Source organism: Salvelinus sp. IW2-2015, linkage group LG23 (assembly GCF_002910315.2).
Source record: "Salvelinus sp. IW2-2015 linkage group LG23, ASM291031v2, whole genome shotgun sequence".
Lineage (NCBI taxonomy): Eukaryota > Metazoa > Chordata > Actinopteri > Salmoniformes > Salmonidae > Salvelinus > Salvelinus sp. IW2-2015.
The window spans coordinates 44,104,245-44,125,597 of NC_036863.1; the positions used below are offsets into that span (position 1 = coordinate 44,104,245).

Sequence of the window (21,353 nt, forward strand, 5' to 3'; positions counted from 1 at the left end):
GGCCCAGCACGTCAATGTGTACGCTTCTCCAGGAGGGACATAAATAGAGCCCTGAACATGTCTCCCTCCCAGTCAGGGCTAAGGGGGGGTGTGGGGGGGGGTTGTATCCCGGGAGGTTTACCCCGGGGGTTGGTGATTGGCCTTCCTCTGACACCGCCTGGTATTGAGGTCCTGGATGGCGGGAAGCTTGGCCCCAGTGATGTACTGGGCTGTACGCACTACCCTCTGCAGTGCCTTGCAGTCGGAGGCCGAGCAGTTGCCGAGCAGTTGCCATACCAGTCTCCTGAGGGGGAATAGGCTTTGTCGTGCCCTCTTCACGACTGTCTTAGTATGTTTGGACCATTCTAGTTTGTTGGTGATGTGGACACTAAGGAACTTGAAGTTTTCAACCTGTTCCACTGCAGCCCCATCGATGAGAAAGGGGGCGTGCTCGGTCCTCCTTTTCCTGTAGTCCACAGTCATCTCCTTAGTCTTGATCACGTTGAGGGAGAGGTTGTTGTCCTGGCACCACACGGCCAGGTCTCTGGCTTCCTCCCTATAGGCTGTCTAATCATTGTTGGTGATCAGGCCTACCACTGTTGTGTCATCGGCAAACTTGATGATGGTGTTGGAGGCGTGCCTGGCCATGCAGTCATGAGTGGACAGGGAGTACAGCAAGGGACTGAGCATGCACCCCTGAGGGGCCCCCGTGTTGAGGATCAGCGTGGCGGATGTGTTGTTACTTACCCTTACCACCTGGGGGCGGCTCGTCAAGAAGTCCAGGATCCAGTTGCAGAGGGAGGTGTTTAGTTCCAGGGTCCTTAGATTAGAGCTGAGCTTTGAGGACACGAATAGCATTCTCACATAGGTGTTCCTTTTGTCCAGGTGGGAAAGGGCAGCGTTGAGTGAAATAGAGATTTCGTCATCTGTGGATCTGTTGGGGCGGTATGCAAATTGGAGTGGGTCTAGGGTTTCTGGAAGAATGGTGTTGATGTGAGCCATGACCAGCCTTTCAAAGCACTTCATGACAACAGACGTGAGTGCTACGGGTCTGTAGTCATTTAGGCAGACTACCTTAGTGTTCTTGGGCACCGGGCCGATGGTGGTCTGTTTGAAACATGTTGGTATTACAGACTCAGGCAGGGACAGGTTGAAAATGTCAGTAAAGACACTTGCCAGTTGGTCAGTGCATGCTCGCCATACACGTCCTGGTAATCCGTCTGGCCCTGCGGCCTTGTGAATGTTGACCTGTTTAAAGGTCTTAATCAGACAAGCTACGGAGAGCGTGATCCCACAGTCATCCAGAACAGCTGGTGCTCTCATGCATGCTTCAGTGTTACTTGCCTCAAAAGCGAGCATAGAAGTAATTTAGCTCATCTGGTAGGCTCGTGTCACTGGGAGGCTCGCGGCTGTGCTTCCCTTTGTTGTCTGTAATAGTTTGCAAGCCCTGCCACATCGGAAGAATCCCGGAACATATTCCAGTCTGTGCTAGCAAAACAGTCCTGTAGCTTAGCATCTGCTTCATCTGACCACTTTCTTTGACTGAGTCACTGGTGCATCCTGCTTTAGTTTTTGTTTGTAAGCAGGAATCAGGAGGATAGAATTATGGTCAGATTTGCGAAATGGAGGGCGAGGGAGAGCTTTGTACATGTCTCTGTGTGTGGACTAAAGGTGGTCTAGAGTTTTTTTTCCCTCTGGTTGCACATTTAACATGATGGTAGAAATGAGGTAAAACGGATTTGCATTAAAGTCCTTGGCCGGGGCCTCCCGGGTGGCGCAGTGGTATAGGGCACTGCATCGCCAGCTGTGCCACCAGAGATTCTGGGTTCGCGCCCAGGCTCTGTCGCAGCCGGCCGCGACCAGGAGGTCGCTAATATACAACAGCCAAGGGCTGTTCTTAAACACGACGCAACCTGGAGTGCCTGGACACAGCCCTTAGCCGTGGTATATTGGCCATATATCACAAACCCCCAAAGAGCCTTATTGCTATTATAAACTGGTTACTATCGTAATTAGAGAAGTAAAAAAATATATTGTGTCATAGGTGGTATATATATACCACAGCTGTCAAACAATCAGCATTCAGGGCCTGAATCACCCAGGTTATAATTATTTCTTTTTTTTTCAACCTAGGCAGGAAACACACCTCCTAAGCCCAGTGAATATTCTATTAGGAGCCGTGTATGAAAAAAATCAGACGAGCTATATATATATATATATATATATATATATATATATATATATATATATACAGTGGGGAGAACAAGTATTTGATACACTGCCGATTTTGCAGGTTTTCCTACTTACAAAGCATGTAGAGGTCTGTAATTTTTATCATAGGTACACTTCAACTATGAGAGACGGAATCTAAAACAAAATCAGAAAATCACATGGTATGATTTTTAAGTATTAATTTGCATTTTATTGCATGACATAAGTATTTGATACATCAGAAAAGCAGAACTTAATATTTGGTACAGAAACTTTGTTTGCAATTACAGAGATCATACGTTTCTGTAGTTCTTGACAAGGTTTGCACACACTGCAGCAGGGATTTTGGCCTACTCCTCCATACAGACCTTCTCCAGATCCTTCAGGTTTCGGGGCTGTCGCTGGGCAATTTCAGCTCCCTCCAAAGATTTTCTATTGGGTTCAGGTCTGGAGACTGGCTAGGCCATCCAGGACCTTGAGATGCTTCTTACGGAGCCACTCCTTAGTTGCCCTGATGTGTGTTTTTCGCGTCGTTGTCATGCTGGAAGACCCAGCCACGACCCATCTTCAATGCTCTTACTGAGGGAAGGAGGTTATTGGCCAAGATCTCGCGATACATGGCCCATCCATCCTTCCCTCAATACGGTGCAGTCGTCCTGTCCCCTTTGCAGAAAAGCATCCCCAAAGAATGATGTTTCCACCTCCATGCTTCACGGTTGGGATGGTGTTCTTGGGGTTGTACTCATCCTTCTTCTTCTCAAAACATGGCGAGTGGAGTTTAGACCAAAAAGCTCTATTTTTGTCTCATCAGACACATGACCTTCTCCCATTCCTCCTCTGGATCATCCAGATGGTCATTGGCAAACTTCAGACGGGCCTGGACATGCGCTGCTTGAGCAGGGGACCTTGGTGCGCTGCAGGATTTTAATCCATGACGGCGTAGTGTGTTACTAATGGTTTTCTTTGAGACTGTGGTCCCAGCTCTTCTTCAGGTCATTGACCAGGTCCTGCCGTGTAGTTTTGGGCTAATCCCTCATCTTCCTCATGATCATTGATGCCCCACGAGGTGAGATTTTGCATGGAGCCCCAGACCGAGGGTGATTGACCGTCATCTTGAACTTCTTCCATTTTCTAATAATTGCGCCAACAGTTGTTGCCTTCTCACCAAGCTGCTTGCCTATTGTCCTGTAGCCATCCCAGACTTGTGCGGGCTACAATTCTATCCCTGATGTCCTTACACAGCTCTTTGGTCTTGGCCATTGTGGAGAGGTTGGAGTCTGTTTGATTGAGTGTGTGGACAGGTGTCTTTTATACAGGTAACGAGTTCAACAGGTGCAGTTAATCAGGTAGTGAGTGGAGAACAGGAGGGCTTCTTAAAGAAAAACTAACAGGTCTGTGAGAGCCGGAATTCTTACTGGTTGGTAGGTGATCAAATACTTATGTCATGCAATAAATGCACATGAATTACTTAAAAATCATACAATGTGATTTTCTAGATTTTTGTTTTAGATTCCGTCTCTCACAGTTGAAGTGTACCTATGATAAAAATTACAGACCTCTACATGCTTTGTAAGTAGGAGAACCTGCAAAATCGGCAGTGTATCAAATACTTGTTCTCCCCACTGTATATATGCTGTCGTTTTATATATATATATACATATATACATATATATATATAGCTCACCAATGATATATATATATGTTGATCACCAACAATGATTACATATATATATATATATATATATATACAATTTAAAAAATATATATGTATTTTTCGTTATTACATTTCCAATTTTGACACAATAAATTAGAAAACAAGTTGTTTTCCGTTTTTCCACTTGTTTTGAGTAGGAATTCAAAATAATGAAATGTATTCACGGATCTTTCTGACACATTTTCGGTTTTATTGGTGACCCATTCTTTGGTAGTATGCACATCTCTCTCATGGTGTGGCTTTAAAATATTTATTTAATTATTCTGGAGAAAAAAATCTAGCCAGAACATGACTGTTTTCAGCACCTGAATATCTTTTGCCAGGTTCAGTACTGGCAGCACTGTATTTTGTCATTCGCCGGAGCCAAAATGATGTCTACTGCGTCATAATTAAGAACTTCGATGAATTAATTCCCCCTTGTGTTTCTTCAATGGTGTTGTTGCAGGGGTGGAACGAAAAGACGCGTCCTTTCACTCCTATTATGTTGAAAAAGGCGTAGACCACAAGTTTAATGACGTCTTACATACCCAATAAAATATCACAATGGGTGTGGCCAACATTGAACGATAGTCCCCTTCTGCAATCAAAACTGTACTTTCCAGATCACGTTGTGGTACCTAAAACATTTTTGCGGCGTATTCGCCCTTTGTGACAATGTCGGCAGATTATGAAGAGAGGTAAAGAGCCCAGCAATTTTTTTATTATAACCAGTTATACGTTGATATAATAACACTGTCAGTCCAGGAATTCATGATTTTTCCCCCGTTATATAATGCAGCATGCAATTTTATCTAGCTTGCGTTAGCGATTTCCTTGTGCTGTCGTTTTAGTGCAACGTTAGCAACTGTAAACTAGCTTCTGGTAGTCTGGTTGGAGTTGCTAGACATGTCTCTAACGCCAAGCCGTTTGCACATTTTATCACGTTATAACATGTTAACTAGCTAGTTAGCGAATATTGTGCCATGAATTGTAAACACTGATTTGCTGGTCAGCTCACGAATTGACTGACTTTGAAGGCGAACTGCTAATCGGTTAACTAAAATAGTTAGCTACCGTTACCTAACGTTAGCTATAATTTGGCAGGCGAACACCAGACAGAGGTTGCGGGAAAATGGTGGCCTGTCTCACCACCAGCGAGCCCCGCAATCGTGCACAAATTATGTTCTGCCCCAGTGAGTGTCTTTAGTCATGCTTAGCTACATTAGCTAACGGACGTTGTCTAATAATCCCAAAACTCGAGCTAAATTGCTAGATAATTTAGTGTCTAACGTTAGCTGGCTAACGTTACATTTCTTATCTACCCCAAATGTTAACGTTATGTGTACGAGTTTGTACAAAATGGAAGGATTTGCTATCGGATAGGCCATTTAATTGACTGTTAGTATTTGGCTAATTTCAGCTAAATTAGTATGGTTATCCCTGCTGAATGTGTAGTAGTGACGTTTTGCTAGCTAGCTACTAGTAGTAGGCTAGGGGTTTAAATTTCCACTAACGCCTGGCCAACGAACCCCCACCAATTTTGTTATTCACAATGACCACTCGTGCCGTTCTCTTCAAAACCTCTGAACACAATAAACTGTATTTGTATGGGCGTGTCTAAATCGTCTGCATTGGGAAGACGTGATCAAATGTATCAGAAAACACGTTTCCATCCAGTTTTTATGTGAGTAAAGTCATAAAAAAAACATAAGTGTGATGGAAACAGGAAGTTGTTGGTACAATGCTATAAATGTCGACAGACTACCAATATGTTTGTGTCTGTAAAATGTATCATGTGACGAATTGCGGTGGAAACGTTTTCTTTCACAATTGTTGCTAGAATAACCATGTGTATGTGCATTTCAGGGGTTATGGTTCTGTCACTGTGTACGGTTACATGCACACAATGAGATTATTGTGGATAGTCGGATTAATATAATATTTCGATTAAAACGTTTACATGCTTTGCACGAACGATTTCCCTAACAATCCTATTTACATGGACAGATTTTCATGATGGATGCCGGTGCAAATAAACGTTCTACCACAGCGACCATGCTATTTTTGGGTAGCATATTTGATTGAGTTTAGATAAAGTTTGTATGTGAAAACTACTTCCATCGCGCGCATGTTGTGTTTGTCCATCCACACCAGACGCGATCAGGACACACAGGTTGAAATATCAAAACGAACTCCGAACGAACTATATTAATTTGGGGACAGGTCGATAAGCATTAAACATTCATGGCAATTTAGCTAGTTTGCTGTTGCTAGCTAATTTGTCCTGGGATATAAACATTGGCATGTTATTTTACCTGAAATGCACCAGGTCCTCTACTCCGACAATTAATCCACAGATAAAAGGGTAAACCAAGTTAGTTTCTAGTAATCTCTCCTCCTTCAGTTCTCTTTGGACTTCATATGGCGGTTGGCAACAAACTTTAATGTGCATTACCACCCAAATGGACTTGAGTGTGGACCTCAGTAAATATTTCAATCACCCATGTGGGTATGTGCTCCTAAAAACCAATAAGGAGATGGGAGGAGCAGGACTTGCAGTGCATGAAGCATCACAAATAGAACCAAGTTCTATTGGAGTGCCTGGCAACGCGGATGCTCGTTGATGCACGGAGCAGTTTGGATGCAATTATTGAATAACATGTATGTGTAAATTTATTTTGCAACACTCGCGCACATCACGTGAGCGGTGTAGTCTTATATCATACATTGGGAGTTTCTCACATTCTTCTCTGCAGATCCTCTCAAACTCTGTCAGATTGGATGGGGAGCGTTGCTGCACAGCTATTTTCAGGTCTCTCCAGAGATGTTTGATCGTGTTCAAGTCCGGGCTCTGGCTGGGCCACTCAAGGATATTCAGAGACTTGTCCCGAAGCCATTCCCGCATTGCCTTGGCTGTGTGCTTAAGGTTGTTGTCCTGTAGGAAGGTGAACCTTTGCCCCAGTCTGAGGTCCTGTCTCTATACTTCGCTCCGTTCGTTGTTCCCTCGATCCTGACTAGTCTCCCAGTCCCTGCCGCTCAAAAACATCCCCACAGCATGATGCTGCCACCACCATGCATCACCATAGGGATGGTGCCAGGTTTCCTCCAGATGTGACACTTGGCTTTCAGGCCAACGAGTACAATCTTGGTTTCATCAGAACAGAGAATCCTTGACTTTTTTCATATTTTGTTACGTTACAGCCTTATTCAAAAATGAATTACATAACATTTCCTCATCAATTTATACACAATACCCCAAAATGACAAAGTGAAAACAGGTTTAGATTTTTTTGCACATTTATATATATTTTTTTGTTGAAATACCTTATTTAAATAAGTATTCAGACCCTTTGCTATGATACTTGAAATTGAGGTCAGGTGCATCCTGTTTCCATTGCTCATCCTTGAGATGTTTCTACAACTTGATTGGAGTCCACCTGTGGTAAATTCTATTTATTGGTCATGATTTGGAAAGGAACACACCTGTCTATGTAAGGTCCCACAGTTGACAGTGCATGTCAGAGCAAAAAACCAAGCCACGAGGTCGAAGAAATTGTCCGTAGAGCTCCGAGACAGGATTGTGTCGAGTCACAGATCTGGGGAAGGGTACCAAAACATTTCTGCAGCATTGAAGGGCCCCAAGAACACAGTGACCTCCATAATTCTTAAATGTAAGAAGTTTGGAACCACCAAGACTCTTCCTAGAGCTGGCCAGCCGGCCAAACTGAGCAATTGGGGTAGAAGGGCCCTGACCAAGAACCCTATGGTCACTCTGACAGAGCTCTAGAGTTCCTCTGTGGAGATGGGAGAACCTTCCAGAAGGACAACCATCTCTGCAGCACTCCACCAATCAGGCCTTTATGGTAGAGTGGCTAGACAGAAGTCACTCCTCAGTAAAAGGCAGCCCGCTTGGAGTTTGCCAAAAGGCACCTAAAGACTCTTAGACCATGAGAAACAAGATTCTCTTGATGAAACCAAGACTGAACTCTTTGGGTTGAATGCTAAGCGTTATGCCTGGAGGAAACCTGGCACCATCCCTACTGTGAAGCATGGTGGTGGCAGCATCATGCTGTGTGGGTGTTTTTCAGCGGCAGGGACTGGTAGACTAGTCAGGATCGAGGCAAAGATGAACAGAGCAAAGTACAGAGAGATCCTTGATGAAAACCTACTCCTGAGCGTGCAGGACCTCAGACTGGGCGAAGGTTCACCTTCCAACAGGAGAATGACCCTAAGCACACAACCAATAAAGCTCAGGAGTGGGTTCTGGACAAGTCTCTGAATGTCCTTGAGTGGCCCGCCAGAGCCCGGACTTGAACCTGATGGAACATCTCTGGAGAGACCTGAAAATAGCTGTGCATAATGCTCCCCTTCCAACCTTGAGAGGATCTTCAGAGAAGAATGGGAGAAACTCCCCAAATACAGGTGTGCCAAGCTTGTAGCGTTCATACCCAAGAAGACTCAAAGCTGTAATTGCTGCCAAAGGTGCTTCAACAAAGTACTGAGTAAAAGGTCTGAATACTTACTTATGTAAATGTTATATTTTTGTTTAAAAAAATTATTCTAAAAAACAGTTTTTGCTTTGTCATTATGGGGTATTGTGTGTAGATTGATGAGGGGGGGAAACTATTTAATACATTTTAGAATAAGCATGTAACAAGACAAGGTGTCTGAGTACTTTCCGAAGGCACTGTATATATGGAAAAGTTATTGTTTAAAAATGTTGACCAATCGATTGGTCGAAAGTACAGACGACTTCCGGTTGAACAAGACAGCCCTATTGGCTGACTACAATATTTTATATTGACATGTTAATAAATATCTGCTGTGTTAATTTTGGCATGTTTACCTGCCTACTTATCGTAGATTGCAAGCCCATAATAAATCAATAGGGCTAACTGGCTAGCTACTACTGTTACCAAGCCAGATAGCCATGAATAATTGTTAGCTAGCCATCTACCTTGAATAACATTAGTTTTAGGTCCATTATTTTAGCTACATTATTATGATTCACAAATAACTAGCTGATAGTTATGAAGTAAAACGCTTGTTTAATCTCTATTGCTGGAAGAATGTTCAGTGAATGGTTAAGGCCTTAGTCAAGTCAATAGGGCTTAGTTAGCCACGAAGAATTGGTAGCTAGCTACCCACAAAAAAAATTACATCTACCTTGCTTTGTGTATATCTTGTTTTTCCTTTATTGTTGTCCTGGATAGAAGAAGGTTCAGTGAATGTGGAGGTGCAGCGTGAGGTAATACAGTAGGGGGAGTGAGAGTCCTTTTCAAATGTAATGTTTCATGCGTTCTCCACACTCGTCCTCACAAGAACGTACTCGGAGAGTGGAGCACGGTCATGCATATTGAGAAACAGCCATTCAGTTGGTCCAAACTCACTTCCGTCGCGCTAAAGAGGGAGGCTCGCTCAGTTGGTGCTAGAACATGTGCAAATCAAATACACAACTGGAACTCCGATAAAGGCGTTTATATGTCCTAATCATTTGAAAGATTGCTCAGAAAAACAGGTGTTTTAATCAGTGTATGCTTACTTCGATTTTGATCTGAAGCCGAAATGTTTTATTTTCCTCTGTTACGCATTGTGCACTGAACTGTCACGAATGATTATTGCTCACACTCCGATGTTCAAATGAAGGGAATTAAGTCGTCTTTAATGCGCAACACCGCAGCGCTCAACTCAAACAGCAGTGTGTAGGCAACTGTAGCAAGAGTTTACAATCTTTGCTGTAGCTGCCGGCAAAGTACATCAAAGCCTATACTTTATCATTCAGGATGTAACTTTCCAGTACTACTATTATTGCCATGTCGCATTGGTCCTTGATCTGAACTGTATGTTATGCATCAAAGTAGCCTATTTTGCATTGATAACCCAATATAATCTCAGCAACTGCTCAAACAATAATCCAAACAATATTGGTTATTGCTTATTTGAATTCCCCCCAAAAGGTATTTTGTTTAGAAATAATAACTAATGATTCCAGGCTATTATGAAACGCTACTAACTGCTGTTGCCGTGTGCTTTTTTCTTTCTCTGTGACCATAATATCACATTCTATTTTTAGCTAATATGGGAGAGAATACATACCATCAGCATATCAAACTAGGATAATTTTGTAGGTTACACTGACAACTATACGAATATTTGCCAGGTCATATTATTTAATTATAAATCTGAGATGTGGGAAGCTGAAAAGGCTAAAGCCAGCTAACTACTACTAACAATGGAAGATGACTCTTCCTTGCTTTCACCACAAATGAGAAGACCAAAAAATAACAAAGCTATCGCCCCCTTGTGAACAAGAGTCTAGGAAACATGGATCGGCTAGGGTATCATGTTACCAAAAGTTGCGCTGCTCCAAAAAATGGACTCCACCCAATCAAAAAAATGGACTCCACCCGAACGGTCACGGAGGGATCTGCATATTGGCCTTTAGGCCAACGGAGCTCTTAAAGGTACATTTGTGTCTTAGAAGGGCAGTGACATACTTTGTAGGGTGTTCACCCATAAAATGGTAAATTCATTCAAGGTTTTGAAAAATATGCCCACTCAATAGAACATTAGGTTAGAAAAACAATAGTCCAAACCCCATGTCTCTACCATTTATGGTTAAAAAGTTAGAATATTTACAATGAGAATACTTTAATATTAAACAATTTTTTTGTGAATAATAATAATAATCAGGATGTTTCCAATAGGGTAAATGCAGATGGACAAGCCCCATTTTCCAGCCTGCCGGTAGGCCTATGTATTTATAGACCTTATTTTGCGTCATCACGCAAAGCCTTTTATCTGATGGAAACACACCTCTGGTGGGGAAATGCAAAAAAAATGTAATGCACATTTTCTGATAGTCGTAAATTGCTTGGCAACCTAGCTAGTGATACTCTATATCAGAGGTGCACAATTGGCGGACCTCCGAGTGAAGGTTCTATCTGGACGTCGACACATTTCTCATAAATAATTGTTAAATTAAATACTGATGAAGCAACCCTTTTTTTCAATGTACACATACAGCGCAGATTGTAAGGTCCCAGACAGTTCCCCACACTACTGTGTGTTGTCCAACCGCGTGTGTTATTTAAATCACTTCACGAAACTCAGCCAATCAAAGCGAATGTTTACAATGCATGTTAGGAGACTGATGTTGTCAGAGAGAGAGAGACCGCAAGAGAAGCAAAGGCGGAAGCGAGAGGAGAAATGATCGAATGGCGTGCGCAAAAGTCAGGAAAGTCGATACAGAAAATTGAGCTTTCAAAGAGGAGTGGACAGACAAATATGCCTTTATCCTTCCCGCAGCGAGTGTCCAACCACTCTGCCTGATATGTTCAGAGACCGTGGCTCTAATAAAAAGTGCCAACGTGACGCGACACTACGAGACAAAGCACAGATCTTTTGAGCAAACATATCCACAGCAGTCTGAGGTGAGGGCACGCAAAATAAACAAACTCAAAGCCCAGTATGATCGGTTCACCAGAGTCCTCTCCCATGCATTCACTGCCCAACAACGTGCAAGTGAATGTTCACTAAAAATAGCTTGGATTTTGGGTCAACACCAAAATCCGTTTTACTGGAGTGGCGATGGAGTGCATGAATGCTGTCGCTGAAACTTTACTTGACGGTAAACAAAAAGACGAGCTGTGTGAAAAGATCCAAGCAAATCCCAATGTCACGTACAACAACAGCAAGAAAGAGTGAAATACTAACAGAGGATGTATTATTGCAGCATAATGAAGCTATTCGGGGTGCACCATGCATTGCATTAGCTGTTGATGGATCTACTGATGTGAGTGATAATGCCCAGCTTCTGGTGTATGTTAGATTTTACCACACAGAGAAGAAGGAATTCTGTGAAGACCTGTTAGGTGTAACACCACTCGAGACACATACAAGAGGAAAGGACATATACATGGCCAGAAAGGAGATGCTGAGAAAGAGGGGGATAGATCTAAAACAAGTGGTCTCTATCACCTCAGACGGGGCCCCTGCCATGACAGGAAGAGAGAGAGGAGCTGTGGCACGGCTGAAAGAGGAAAACCCTGATCTCACAGCTTACCACTGCATCATTCATCAGTCTGTCCTCTGCGCCAATCTGTCAGAAGAGTATGCTGAAGTGATGAATACAATGATGAAACTCATTCACTTCCTCAGGGCATCCTCGTCTCATCAACATCGCCTGCTGAGAGAATTCCTGAAAGAAGTTGAGGCAAATGCAAATGACCTATGGCTGCACAACAACGTAAGATGGCTCAGTAAAGGCAGGGTGTTGAAACGCTTTTGGTCCATTCAAATGGATATAACAGCTTTCCTAGTACAGCTCAAGAGTCAGAAGGCAACACAGTTTTCACTTTTGTTGCAAGACGAGCAAAATGGATATTGTTGCTTTTTTGGTAAACATCACATCACACCTTAATGAGCTCAATGTGAAACTACAGGGCGAGAACAATTCAGTTTGTGATCTGATGACATCTGTCCTCTCCTTCCAGAGGAAACTGGAAGTGTTCAATGAAGATCTTCAAGGAGACTGTGCACACTTCTCAAAAGTGCAGGAACAGATTCGGCGTGAGAGAGATGCTTCTCATGTTGACTTCATAGATAAGCTGATTGGAAACTTCAGAAATCGCTTTGACAGCTTCAGCCTTGGATCGCATCTCCTTCTAATCGAGAATCCATTCCTCATCACAGATGTCAGGGGATTTTCAGAGGAGGTGACACAGACCTTCAAGTGGGCACATGCTGGATCTCTACAGATGGAACTGATTGATCTGCAAGCAAATGTTGCACTAAGAGAGCACTTTCAACTAACTGATCATGACCCTTTCTGGCTGCAGGCAGAAAACAGGTCTGAGACTGTTTCCCCTGGTCTAACCAAAGTAGCACTACACACCTTGAACATGTTTGGCTCCACATACAGTTGTGAGTCTTCTTTCTCCACTATGAACATCATTAAAAATAAGTACTGTTCTAGACTCACCAATGAGCACCTACATATGTGCTTGAGAATGGCACTGACTCCATTCCAGCCAAGGTTCAAATGACTGGCAGGGCAAGCAAAAGCCTATTTCTCTCACTAAAGAAGAGAGATGGAGAAGTGAAGTGGGAGAGAGTCATAAAGATAAATATTAAACCTGTGGTTTCTTATTTGTTCAAAAGTCAAAGCACTTTTTTCAGAAACAGGCGCTCTTATTTTTTTGTGAAGATGCAGTCTTGTTTTACTTGAAGTGAAAACATTTGTGATAGGCCTACTTTTATTTATGATTACTCTGCATATTTATTTTTACCTCATGTTTAATGTGTCTACATTGACAATGTGCAATAAATATTGTTGAAATGTTATTGAAATGTAGTACTTTGTTTATTAGCTATACATATACAAGAACTACATATGCCCCCAAAACATAGCGCACATTAGACATTTTAATGGTTTGGACCTGTTGTTAATCACTGGACCTCTTTGAATTCTAATTGTGCACCCCTGCTTTATGTAATGACAAGATCCGTCTTATCTATGCCCTAACAATGGGAGTCGTTGGCGGAAAGTCAGGCAGAAGGAGGCGAGATCAGGTGGAAAATTCTAGCCAATGAGAGGGCATAGTTTTTCTCAAAGTTGCGGAGATACCATGTGCGTCCACTTATATCAGTACGTTCATAACAAACTAAACATTACGGAACTTATATTAGATCAAATAAGCCATTTTAGCAAATTAGCAATAAAAAATGTTGTTGACCAAATCTGACACTCATAGACCTCCATAAAAAATCCCCAATTGGTCTGCGTATCGCTGTATTTTCACATTGACAGATTGAAGGGAGTGGAGCTTCTTGCTTCACCTCGTCCTCAGAATGTATCACGCAAGTTAGGTGTGTGCCCCAGCTTTTGCATTGCTGTTCGTCAGCAACGATATGCAAGTTTATTGAACATGGCTGCCTCAATGCAATCATTGTAATGAGCCAATCACATTCTGGCAGACCCCTTATAGATTTTTGTTTAGAAATTTCGTTTTTTCCCAAGATATCATTCTAATTAGCAAATGTATGCAACATGACATGTATCAACATTGAACGTTATCCTACAGAGACCTCTCCAACAGAGACAATGGCCCAGAGGGCATGGAGCCAGATGGCATCATTGAGGTAAGTGTTTGTGTGTGTGTGTCAAGCTACACTTTGTTAAATGTTGGATAAAGGACAGGTTGCATTGTTGAATATCGAATGGCATGTTGTCTAATGGAATGGAAGAAAAGATGCATGTATCTCACACTTGGTTTTCTGTCTCCGCTGGCTAAAAAAATAGTACCGGCGTGCTATTTATACTGACCGCGTTCTACGAAAAAAAAATCTCCACAGAGTAACTGGAATGAGATCGTGGACAGCTTCGATGAGATGGCCCTGCGTGAGACTCTCCTGAGAGGAATCTATGCCTATGGTTTTGAGAAACCCTCTGCCATTCAGCAGAGGGCCATCCTCCCTTGTATCAAGGGTAAGTACAAGCTTCCTCAAATATAAACTCACACACACAGGATATAACCTCTGCAAGTTGTTTATTTTGTTCACGTCTCAGTCAGACCTTTTTCAAGATGGGTATAAGCTAAGGTTCCAAAATGCCTATTATGTGTTGATTCTTGAACATTGCTTTTTGCTTCAAGATGATCTAGCCTAAATTGTCGCTGACTGAAGTTGCATGGGCATCTGTACTTACTTACTTAAAAATTGTATTTAAAAAAACAAACATTTAACCTTTATTTAATTACTTATTCGTCTTAATTCCTGTGTAGAACATAAGGTTTTCTTGAGAGATCATACTATACTGCCCTTTATTCCAGAGTATCCTACCGGTCAGGTTTGGAGACGTTCACAATCTTGCCTTTACATTTTTTATTATTTTCATGCAAGTTAATGATTAAGCGTACACATTTCCTAAGCTTCAAGACAGAGTGACCCAAATGCCTTTAAAGCGTATCCTTGGTTTTAGCAACTAGGAACCAAATGGGATGAAACAGGGAGGGACCTACCTGAATTTGTCCAATAAGAAACACTTGTTTTTCTTTTCTGTTACAAAATGTTTGGCTACGGTGTGAACAAATGAATACGACCCTTCATTCTCCACCAGGTTATGATGTCATTGCACAGGCCCAGTCCGGCACAGGGAAGACTGCCACGTTCGCCATCTCCATCCTCCAGCAGATTGATATCGAGCTGAAGGGCACCCAGGCCCTGGTCCTCGCTCCTACCCGAGAGCTGGCTCAGCAGGCAGGTTGCACAAACATTAAATTGCCCTAAAAACAGTTAACTGTGAATGCAACTCCTGTACCCTTTACACAGTCGTACCGATGCTGTACCATGGTGCCTCTGGTATTTTAATATGACATGGTCCTTTCCAGTACGGTTCTAGCAACTATGGTGGATGAGTAACCAGACCAGCACGGTAAAGCGTGGCTCGGCTCTGCTCCATAGTGTGAATCAAACCATGTACTATATTGTGCCATCTCTGTCTCTGGACAAGGAAGTGTCGTTGAGTGGCACTGAGTGTTATATCTGACAAGGGGAAAGGGACAATGCCATATTCATCCCAGCCGACTCGGTGCAGTGAGCAACAGGCTGGTTCATGCTATGCGCACAAACTCATAATTGAGTTGCAAAAATCTGATTCCTTATGAATATTGTTGCTTGCCAAAGTAATACGAATTCGTATGAAAAAGCTAAAAGTATCTTGACCATGGAATTACCTCGACTAAGAACATATGGAATAGAATTGTAATGTGGGTCTTCATGAGTATTGTGTGCATGTAAATGTAGTAAAATGTGTGCCAGAGGGGGAGCTTTCTCTTGCCACTGTGCTTCTGCTTGCTCTCTGGGGTCTAGGCTGGGTTACTCTAAAAGCACTTTGTGACAACTGCGGATGTGAAAAAGGGTTTTAATAAATTGTATTGACTCCCTCTCCTCTTTAATAGATCCAAAAGGTGATCCTGGCCCTCGGTGACTACATGGGAGCCTCCTGCCATGCCTGTATTGGCGGCACAAACGTCCGTAACGAGGTGACAAAGCTCCAGGCTGAGGCTCCGAACATAGTGGTTGGAACGCCAGGCCGCGTGTTTGACATGTTGAACCGCAAGTTCCTCTGTGAGTAATGACCTCAGGGTCTTTGTTTACTTTTGTGTTATTCTGCATTCATTTTCTTATTTTTGTGACCAGATTTGTATAGATAACAAGAGGTTGGAACCGGTTCAGGGAACAGAACCAGAAAATATTTTTTTCCCGAAGAACAGAATCAGAACAGCGAACGAAAGTGATCTATACTGTTCCGGAACAGAACGGTTATTTTAAAAGCATGGGTACTGGTTAACCCTGTAGGTCTAATCCCTTAGATCGCAATATTTAATAAGCTAACATATGAAATTGTTTTAAAATGATCATAAAATGTATAATTTAGCCATTTGATTTGGAATTTTAGGACCTCTGTAGGTATATATTTTTTTATTTTTTTTATGAAACATTGAATTTAGACTTTACTGCTATAACCCATAGAAACGCATTGAATAACACCATTCATAAATGGCAAAACACAAAGTAAAAAAATAAATCATAAGGAACAAGGTTTTGAAGTGTTTTTTTAACCTTTTGGCACATTTGACCCCCTAATGCACTTTTTTGCCATTTTTACAGCCCGGTACTGGCATAGAGCAGAACAACCGACAACTTCTTTTTTGTGAGAGTCCCCTTTTGATATTGGTGGCATATTAGTTTGTAGCTCCAACGGTTCGGTCTGGACAATCAGTTTTTTGAGAAGACCTCTTCGAAATGAGGACATCTGCGACAGAGTTCAGACAACTGCCGTAAAGCTTGTGGATATCATAGACCCCAACAACAGAGACTGTCGTGTTCGTGGGAATCTCCACTTTCGATATTGGTGACATATTAGGTTTTACAGATGTGAAGCACGGGTGCATCAATCGACTCTATTTAAAAAAAGAAATAAATTATTTTTACGTTCTCGGGCATTTTTTTCAGTCCCACAAAAAAACGCAACAAAGTGTCTATGCAAAGCCCACACTTTGCCACTCAGAAATCTATTCCCGTGTCTGTCTGCCTGCCAGCTGAAAATCTTTGCCAGTATGTGTGCGTGTAGACAACCTGCCCCTCCCCCTCCGAAGCATAGTCTCGTAGCCTACTGACGTTACAAGCGTGATTCACAAACGAGGTGAGAGATTTTTAATTTAGAATAGATTAACCTATTCAATGCTAGTTAAGGATACTGTTTACATGCTTCACATTGGATTTATTAACTACAAAAAGGTAAGACTTGTTTTAAATTAAAATTCTGGTGCTGCTCTGCACACACATGATTGCTTACTAGCTAGCTAGCTGGTCCAACGTTGAGCCAACTCTGAAGTTCAAAGATATTCAAAATTCATTCATAGAAGCTGCTCCTGCGTTGGTATAATTGTATAAATGCTTGTCACAACAACATGCCCAGCACTTCAAGCCTCTTCCTCCACCCTCTCTCGCTCTCTCCCCACCCACAACATTTCTGGCACATCTCGCACCCTACACATCTGTCCAATGCATGTAAATAGCTTGCCTGCTCCATAGCAATTAAGCTGCTCTATCCCCACTGATTGGTAAGGTAATGTAATGGCAAACTAAATGTTAATTTTTAAAAATATTTCTCAAGTTTAAAAAGGAACTGAAAGGAACGATATAAACTGTTACTTTATTTTGGCTCGAACCGGTTCCGAACTTTATTTTATTGGTTGGAACAGTGGAACGGAACGAACAAAATAATTGTTCTGTTCGGAACGAAACGATTGGAAAATAATCTCGGTTCTAACCCCTGGAGATAACATAACTGTTTATGTCATACTTTTCTCAAGTTGTTGTTTACATCAGTATGTTCTATTTAATTATTTGTTTACTGAATGGAGTATTGGGATTGGACTATTTTGTGTTCAAGTTGTCTGAACTAAGTGCTCATCTTCCCCCTACAGCTGCTAAGTACATCAAGATGTTTGTCCTGGACGAGGCTGATGAGATGTTAAGCCGGGGTTTCAAGGACCAGATCTATGAAATTTTCCAGAAGCTTGGCACCAGCACACAGGTAAGAGGACCACACGCACAAGTAAGGGCACAGACTGTCAAACAGTCCGTTAGAAAGCTATGACCATGACAAAATTGCGCCGACAGACACGGTCACCCCGTTTCTAGCTCCTAGACAACTTTGCAGACATTTTCGGAGTGTTATTTCTTACATTATTTGCTCAGAATGTTTGTAGTATTATTTCCTACAGCCGAAAATAACTTTTGGACATTCTATCGGTGGCCACTGACCAGAAATTTGACTTCTCTGACCTGGATCCTTCCCGAGGCAGCCCCATTCATCCTGGGTGTTACACCAAACCGTTGACGTTGGAGGAGAGGGAGAAGTAGGGTTCTAGTCAGGCTCAGTCGGCGAGCAAATCATCCACTGCTTCATAGTATATTACTTACTAACGAGCTCAGGCCGAAGATCTCCTTTCAGAGAGACATAAGGGACTGTAACATACTCAGTTTTACAGAATCATGGCTCTGGATTTATTGTCTCCATACAGCCAGCGAGGTTCTCTGTTCATTGCGCGGACAGGAAGAAATAACCATTTGGTAAAAACAAAGGTGGAGGGGTATGTCTCATGATTTAACAACTCATGGAGTGATTGTGGTAACGTACACCAACTCAAGGCCTTTTGTTCACCCGATCAAGTATACCTCACCATTAAATGCCAACCGCATTACCTCCAGAGAGAATTTTCTTCGGTTGTCACTGCCATGTATATCCCCCCAAGCAGACACCGCAATGGCTCTCAAGGAACTACACCGGACTTTGTGCAAACTAGAAACCGCATATCCTGAGGCCGCATTTATTGTAGCTGTTGACTTTAATAAAGGAAATAAATAGACAGAAACTTATGCATGAAGCACCCGTGGTAAGGGCTGTTCAATGTTGGTCTGACCAATCGGAATCTATGCTTCAAGACTGTTTTGATCACTCGGACTGGGAAATGTTTCCGGTTCGCCTCTGGGAATAGTATTGACGTATACACTGACTTGGTGACTGGATTCATCAGGAAGTGCTTAGAGTATGTTGTTCCTACTTTGACGATTAGCAATTATCCAAACCAAAAACAGTGGATAGATGGCAGCATTCGCAAAACTGAAAGCGCGAACCACCACATTTAACCACGACACGGTGACTGGGAACAGCTATGACCTCCGTAAGGCAATGAGGCGAAATTATAATACAGGGACAAAGTGGAGTTGTAATCTAACGGCTCAGACACAAGATGCATGTGGCAAGGACTCCAGACAGACAATCACAGATTATAATGGGAAAGCCAGCCACGTCGCGAACACCGATGCCTCACTCCTGGGCAAGCTAAACACCTTTTCTTCGCCCACTTTGAGGAAAACAAGCAAATTGGGCCACCGCCGCTAACGAGGACTGTGTGCTCCCTATCTCTGTGGCCAACGTGAGTAAGGCCTTCAAGTGTGTTAAACGATAAGAAAAAGTCATACAATTCCAGGTGAACTTACAATGCAGTATAATGGTCCTGTTACGTTTGTTTGACCGCTAGGGCCAGGCAATGAAGTTATATACTGAACAAAAATATAAATGCAACACGTAAAGTGTTGGTCCCATGAGCTGAAATAAAAGATCACTGAAATGTTTCATATGCACAAAAAGCTTATTTCGCTCAAATTTTGTGCACGAATGTGTTTACATCCCTGTTAGTGAGCATTTCTCCTGTGTGAAGATAATCCATCCACTTGATGGGTATGGCATATCAAGAAGCTGATTAAACAGCATGATCATTACACAAGTCAATATCCAGCAACTTCGCACAGCTATTGAAGATGAGTGGGACAGCATTCCATAGGCCACAATCAACAGCTTGATTAACTCTGTGACGGAGATGTGGTACAGTACCAGTCAAAAGCTTGGACACACCTACTCATTCCAGGGTTTTTCTTTATTTGTACTATTTTCTACATTGTAGAATAATAATGAAGACATCAAAACTATGAAGTAACACATATGGAATAGTGTACAGTAGTAACCCAAAAAGTGTTAAACAAATCAACATATTTTGTATTTGAGATTCTTCAAAGTTGCCACCCTCTGCCTTGATGACAGCTTTGCACACTCTTGGCATTCTCTCAACCAGCTTCATCTGGAATGCTTTTCCAACAATCTTGAAGGTGTTCCCACATGTGCTGAGCACCTGTTGGCTGCATTTCCTTCACTCTGCGGTCCAACTCATCCCAAACCACCTCAATTGGGTTGAGGTCGGGTGATTGTGGAGGCCAGGTCATCTGATGCAGCACTCCATCACTCTCCTTCTTGGTGAAATAGCCCTTACACAGTCTGGAGGTGTGTTTTGGGTCATTGTCCTGTTGAAAAACAAATGATAGTCCCACTAAGCCCAATCCAGATGGGATGGCGTATTATTTCATAGTTTTGATGTCTTCACTATCATTCTACAATGTAGAAAATAAAAACCCTGGAATCTGTAGGTGTGTCCAAACTTTTGACTGGTACTGTATATGTGACCAACATATGCATATCTTTATTTCCAGTCAGCCCTTCGATTAGGGCCTAATGAATTCATTTCAATTGACTGATTTCCTTATATGAACTGTAACTCAGTCAAATCTAACTAGTAAACTCCTTGAAATTGTTGCATGTTGGTTTATATCTTTGTTCACTATAAATATAAATGTCTTTGTGTTTAACAAACAATTTTTTTTAGCAGAGCATCTCAAGATTATTTGATTGACAGTTCTGGTTGCCTATTGATGGACTTTAGTCCCGCTTCAAAAGGGGCATTCCTTTACAGACAAGTAAAATGTCCATTCATATCACCAAAGAAGGCTCCATGTCGGCATTTAAAAACTGTAGTGTAGCCTACCCTAACAGACAGATAAACAAACAAACATGCCGTAGCCGAGGCTGAAACGTGTAATCAATACAGGCTACAGGTAGTCTACTGTAATTTAATATGAGGCAAAACCGAAGAGTAGGCAACCTGTGCTCGCAAGACTGGCCTGAAGACATCGGTTCCATGAATAGACTAGGACAGTGGTCACCAACCTTTTCTGAGTCAAGATCACTTTCGCTGTCAAAAAGCAAGCTGATATTGTTTGGGCAGTAGGCCTAATACATTATCACAGCATATTGGCTAAGGGATTGGCCTGCCAATATTGTTAATCAGACCATATTAAATTTCAAAACTCGAGCTTTGATAACAAATAGATCAGTTGGTTTAGCACTTGTGAGGCACTGTGGAGCATGAATTGAAATAATTAGCTTATTTTATTTTACTGGACTGATGGTACCTGCATCTGATGGTCAACGAGGTCAAATCACGACGTCAGTGATCTTCAGGTCGAAAAGTCAGAGTTTCCGAATTGGATGACCATTCAAAACTAT

General features: G+C 42.2%; 1 protein-coding gene across 1 annotated transcript in view; it reads left to right on the plus strand.

Annotated features, from left to right (window-relative positions):
• The first annotated feature begins 4,470 nt into the window (after positions 1 to 4,470).
• LOC111950363 (eukaryotic initiation factor 4A-I) overlaps positions 4,471 to 21,353 on the plus strand; it is a 35,940-nt gene continuing 19,057 nt past the window's right edge. The window contains exons 1-6 of the mRNA XM_023967873.2: positions 4,471 to 4,581; positions 13,969 to 14,026; positions 14,240 to 14,372; positions 15,003 to 15,142; positions 15,844 to 16,012; positions 17,878 to 17,987. Of these exons, the coding sequence (XP_023823641.1) occupies positions 4,559 to 4,581; positions 13,969 to 14,026; positions 14,240 to 14,372; positions 15,003 to 15,142; positions 15,844 to 16,012; positions 17,878 to 17,987 (633 nt within the window). The 5' untranslated portion in view covers positions 4,471 to 4,558. The remainder of the gene's footprint in view (positions 4,582 to 13,968; positions 14,027 to 14,239; positions 14,373 to 15,002; positions 15,143 to 15,843; positions 16,013 to 17,877; positions 17,988 to 21,353) is intronic.